The 5,472-nt window shown below is 40.1% G+C and overlaps 1 protein-coding gene across 1 annotated transcript in view; it reads left to right on the top strand.

Moving 5' to 3' along the window:
* The window catches only part of VPS13D (vacuolar protein sorting 13 homolog D (S. cerevisiae)), a 237,909-nt gene that overhangs the window by 106,074 nt on the left and 126,363 nt on the right, over positions 1-5,472 (top strand). The window contains exons 46-48 of the mRNA XM_012662492.1: positions 461-652; positions 966-1,092; positions 2,977-3,119. Of these exons, the coding sequence (XP_012517946.1) occupies positions 461-652; positions 966-1,092; positions 2,977-3,119 (462 nt within the window). The remainder of the gene's footprint in view (positions 1-460; positions 653-965; positions 1,093-2,976; positions 3,120-5,472) is intronic.

Here is a 5,472-nt window from a genome sequence, read left to right as displayed (position 1 = left end):
TGGCTGTATAACCCTTGAGCTTAATTTAGAAAAGAAAAATAGTGCAGTTCTATTCATTCTAAAGAAAGTAGATCTTTAATGTTTATACTAGTTTTTTAATATACTTCTTTAAATATTTGTTGAGCCCCAGTACAAAACAGAAACGCCTGTCCTCCCACCCACCCCCGCCATCATAGGATATATCATGAGCTCCTAATGATCATAACTGCTACTGATAGCTTTGTGGTATTCTGATCCTTCTACTTGTACAATTTAGACTCCCTAATGTGACTTCCAGGCCTTCTGGTTTTCTTATATTTATTCTCACCCCAGCTGGAGGACAATGGCCAATCTAATGAGATTTTTACCAGTGAGTATTTAGTTATTGCTTTTTCCAAAAGGAGTACAATTTAGTTTGCTGTGGGCTATTTTAACAAACTAAAGTGAGAACCTAGAAAGTTAATAGTTTTATCTTCTTTAGGGGTATCATTGGAGAATTTTCCCCTCTGTAAAGAATTGCTCATTCCACCTGGAACCCAAAACTATATGGTGAGAATGCGACTCTATGACATCAACCGGCGGCAGCTAAACCTCACCATCCGGATTGTGTGCCGAGCGGAAGGATCCTTAAAGATCTTCATTTCTGCTCCATATTGGCTGATTAACAAAACAGGTATGTATGTACAGAGGCCGCTCAAGTAAGCCTTTGGCATTAGTCATGGGAATTCAGATTTATTTGCTCAGCTAACTAAATGGAGCCAATGCAAATAGATTACTTCAGCAGTCTAAGCCGCTGAAACCTTCCTGCTTCCATAATAAGTGCTTAATCCTGGTCAAAACTGTCCTTTTATTCAATGAACTGAGCCCACTAAATAAACTCAATTTTCACTATGTTCACCGTTGATGATTTTTTTTCATTTACTATTTGCATCTCTCTTGGGTAGACTGGGTTGGATTGATAGAAACCTCTCCCCTCCTTTCTCAAGGGTTACCACTGATCTTCAGACAGGACAATGCAAAGACAGATGCTGCAGGCCAGTTTGAGGAACACGAGCTGGCCCGGAGCCTGAGCCCTCTCTTATTCTGCTATGCTGACAAAGAGCAGCCCAACCTGTGAGTACAGTTATTTATGGGAAGGGGAAATAAGCTCCTAGGGAAGAGAAGAAATTAGCAAAGGCTATAATATATCCATGTAAGTAGAAATATACCGTAGATAACATTCTGACTTGGCAGGGGAATAGAACCATGACCTAATGGGATTTTGGGGGATCTAATTTCTGCGTTATTCAATACTGAAAATAAACCATTTGGTTGGTTTATAATGAAAGCTAGTTTTATTTTACATGTATTGAAGTAGTTCTCCTACTCATAACTCTGCCAACGAAGAGAAACCTATGTGTTCCCCTTCTCTTCTCTGCAGTTTCTCTTCCCCTGTAAGCTTTTAGCACAGGCAGAGGAGCTGGCATCAGAGTGGACATAGACTGACCCTTTGGGAAAACCTTCAGCCCCATTAATCCAACCCAGGATTTGTGTAAGGTTTTAAAATTCATCCCTTTTACCCTTCAAATAAAATGTACCATTTTAAAATCTCAAACCACTCGTTGTGTGTTTAAAAGCTGGGAAAAGCAACAATTGTGAGGATGAGATGACATGTCCTTTTAATGTATGGTAGGAGCATTAATTCATTTCTATTCTTGGTTTTGACGTTCTGCTTTTTATAGGAGTCTTCTCATTCAGAGCCCTAATCCAGAGATAAAGGGGTGTATCTGATAGTGCTAAGATACCATGCCCTGTTATTTGTAGAATTATGCTGAAAGCTTAACAGGAAGGCTTCTGGAGTACTGCACTTTAGTGGGTATAGATGCACCTACCAGGAAGGGCTAGAATCTAGATTGATGTTGTAGTCAAGGAGAGAGGATTGATTAGAGTTCTGGATATTGTAGGAGACACAACCAGCCACTCGACATGTACAGGAAGCCCAGTCTCATTCTTTTCCTGAAAGGATTTGGACAGTTTTAGATCTAGGACTTGACATTTGTCAAACAGTTTGTTTATCCATGGATTTCATAGTTCCAAAGCATTTCCACATAGACTATCTCACTGGATTCTCCCCAACATCCCAATAGTTTAGGCAGGACAGGAAATACTATATTTTAAGATGAGGAAACTGAGGCTCAGAGAGACAAGACATTGACCAACTAAATAATACTTTGCCATTGTAATGGTGCCAATCCTTAGAAGTAATGCACCATTAGCAGCATCTTCTGTCCGTACTCTTCTCTTGCTTTTTTTTTTTTAATGAACCTTTGAAAATACCTGAGTCATCAGGAAAGGATCAGTTTGACCTGAATCCATGATTTTCAGGGGAATAATAGAAATGATAGTGTTTTCCTCATATGTTATGCTTATAGAATCCTAATGTTTTCTCCTAAAGGATTTAGTTGTAGATGTCAATATATTTCACACACTGTTGTACTGTGGCTACCTCCAAGATAGAGGGTTTTTTTGTTGTTTTTGTTTTTGTTTTTTTTGAGAGAAGGTCTCGCTCTGTTGCCTGGGCTAGAGTGCAGTGGCATCATCATAACTCACATCAGCCTCCAACTCCTGGGCCCAAGTGACCCTCCTGCCTCAGCCTCCTGAGTAGCTGGGACTACAGGCGCGCACCACCACTTTCGTTCAGCTGATTTTTTTTGTAGTGCCGAGGTCTTGCTATTGCCAGGCAGGTCTCAAACTCCTGGGCTCAAGCAATCCTCCCGCTTTGCCCTCCCAGAGTGCTAGGATTCCAGGTGTGAGCCACCGTGCTCAGCCTCTAAGATGGAGTTTTGACCGCTGATTAATTTTCTCACTGTGTTTGGGAATCACATTAAGAGTGAGGAAGAGAGTCAGTATTAGAGATCTAATTTTGGGTAATATCTACATTACTATTTCCTGATTAGAAGACGTAGATAAGACTTTCTTATGGATGAATATATACATCTTTGCTTTTCTGCCCCTCAGCTGCACGATGAGAATTGGAAGGGGAATTCATCCGGAAGCCATGCCGGGCTGGTGTCAGGGCTTCTCCCTGGATGGTGGTAGTGGTGTCCGAGCTTTGAAAGTCATCCAGCAAGGAAATCGCCCAGGGCTGATCTATAACATTGGTAGGTCACGTCTGGGGCAGTGGGAGAGTAAGAATCGTTGGCCGATGACCTCAGGCTTGGAGGAGTAAGCTGGCTGTGCATTTTGGTCTAGCTACAAGTGCTGATTTTCTCATTTGGCATTGAGTCAGGTATCTCTTCTCTGAATGCTAGGTTGATATCAACACAGATCTATTCTCCTGGGGATCTGAGGAGCCACCTAAACACTGCCCTTTTGAGGTCTGTGGCTCTGTTTAATTTCAGACTCACCTGTGTCAGGAAAGTATCAGTTTGGCTTGAATCCTTATTTTTCAGGGAAATAATAGGAACACTTAGAATGCTTTTCATCCTCCAAATATTCCCACGCATTCATTAAGATTAGCAAACCCTAAGAGGGTAAGAAGCATTGTTCTCCTTGAAACTGAAGGAGAGAGGTTAAGTGACCTGCCTAGATGCAAAAGGGAAGTCTGGGTCAGAAGTAAGATTAGGATTGGGGGCTACGAATTAGAGGCAGAAAATATACTAAAATGTACTTGGTGTTTGTAGTAATTAGAAACACCTCAACTAACTTAGCTTCTGGAGGTAGGAAGGGTGGGAAGGGGAGGGGAGGATATTCTACCCACATGTCTTATAGCCACTTGAGAACAGTTAAAAGATTTTCTGAATGGTTAAGATAAATTTGATTTAAATATGCCTCAGGTTTAAAATGTTAGCAGGGCATCCTTCTTTTAGTATATAATTTCTAAAGATCTTAAAGAAATGTTTAGTTTTGAGAGTTTCAACACCATCTAGAGCTGCATGGTCTTGTAGAACTTTCTGTGATGATGGAAGTGTTCTATTTTGCACTGTTTGATACAGTAGCCACTAGCCACTTGTGGCTACTGAGCACTGAGAGCACATTACTGAGAAATGTGCCAAGTATGACTGAGGAATTGAATTTTATTTAATTTTAATGAATTTAAAGTTAAATAGCCACATATGGCTAGTGGCTACTGCATTAGACAGTGCAGATGTAGTCATGTTGTAGAAGGAAAAACTGAGGTGGCATCCTTTACATATTTCCCCTGAATCCCGTGGAGGATCAGGGATATGTTTAAATGTTTGAGGATTTGTTAGGAAAAGAATCTTCCAAGTACAGTTTCCTTTTCACGTTTTTAAACATGGATTTGTATTCATTCTCCCTTGACATGCAAGCTGTCACCTGAGAGTTGACATTAAGATTTTTAAAAGAAATAAACTTTGTTTGATCGTCCAGCTGAGGATCGTTTTCTTTACTTTTTCTCACATTTGTTTGCTCCACCCCTTGACTAGGCAAAGGCCGCTTCGTGCTGAGTTTGGCTTTCTGCTGGGGTGTCTTGCCCTTGATATATTTTCCAAAGCAAGCTACCATAGGCTGGCTGGAAGCTGAAGTTGGGACAAATTGGGGGATGGGGTGGGGGAGCTTGTTTCTTTTAAAGTAGCTAGCACTAAGATCCGTAGAATTCTTGCAGAGAGGCAAATTGAGCAGACCAGTCAGACATATGCATTGATTACCCATGTATACTTTTATGCTAGGAGCATTCATTAAAGCTCCTAGTATAGGTTTTTAGGGACAAGACTGTTATTTGAGTTTTGTTGTTCCAACAAGGGAAAGGATATGGGGGGTGGGCTAACATAGGACTTAATAATTTTTAAGGATCATGAGATTTTTGCCATTTATTATCAAGGGAATTTGTGAAATCTCATACTTAAATATTTGAAGAATTAGATAGATAACTAGCTCCCTATCAGGAAAGTTGAAAGCACAATCCCAAACTGAAAAGTCAGGGACAGTCCTGCTAGTTAGCCTCGTTTGGACATCCAAAAAGGATTTTGTGCCTTTTGAACTTATCATCTATTGATTTATTAGGTGTTTCCCAAGATGAAAAGGGGGAAAAAGTCCCCCCTTCCCCCCAACTTGAGTATCTATAGTGTTCTAGGGGCACCCTAGACTCTTTTTGTAATATCAAATGAAATACATCTTTTGTAGGTAGACTTTTGTTATTAGTTGAGATCAGCTAACTATGATAATGTTGATTTCTGACAACTAAAGCTTTTCTGTATATCACAGAAAGAAAAGTGGTAGGTATATCTTTCTATCCCAGTAGTATATAACATTTCTTAAATGGGGAGTTTCAAAGAAATTTGCTTTTGTGATTTTCTTAGACTTTCAGATGTTTTCAAGGCTTATATTATGGAACACCAGAATTTTCAAGCCAGTATAAGTGAATAATTACAGTTACCAGATTGGAATGTTTATAATCGGGATTATGTTGGGAAATCTGAGACACCTGGTTGTCATGTCCTATAGTGGAGTCTCTGTTTTTATGGTTCTGTTGTTACTCAGACTGCTGAGTAG

The sequence above is a fragment of the Propithecus coquereli genome, unplaced genomic scaffold (genome assembly GCF_000956105.1).
Source record: "Propithecus coquereli isolate 6110/MARCELLA unplaced genomic scaffold, Pcoq_1.0 Scaffold77, whole genome shotgun sequence".
Classification (NCBI taxonomy): domain Eukaryota; kingdom Metazoa; phylum Chordata; class Mammalia; order Primates; family Indriidae; genus Propithecus; species Propithecus coquereli.
Note: the sequence above shows the minus strand (reverse complement) of the source record. Positions and strands in the feature narration are given on the sequence as shown.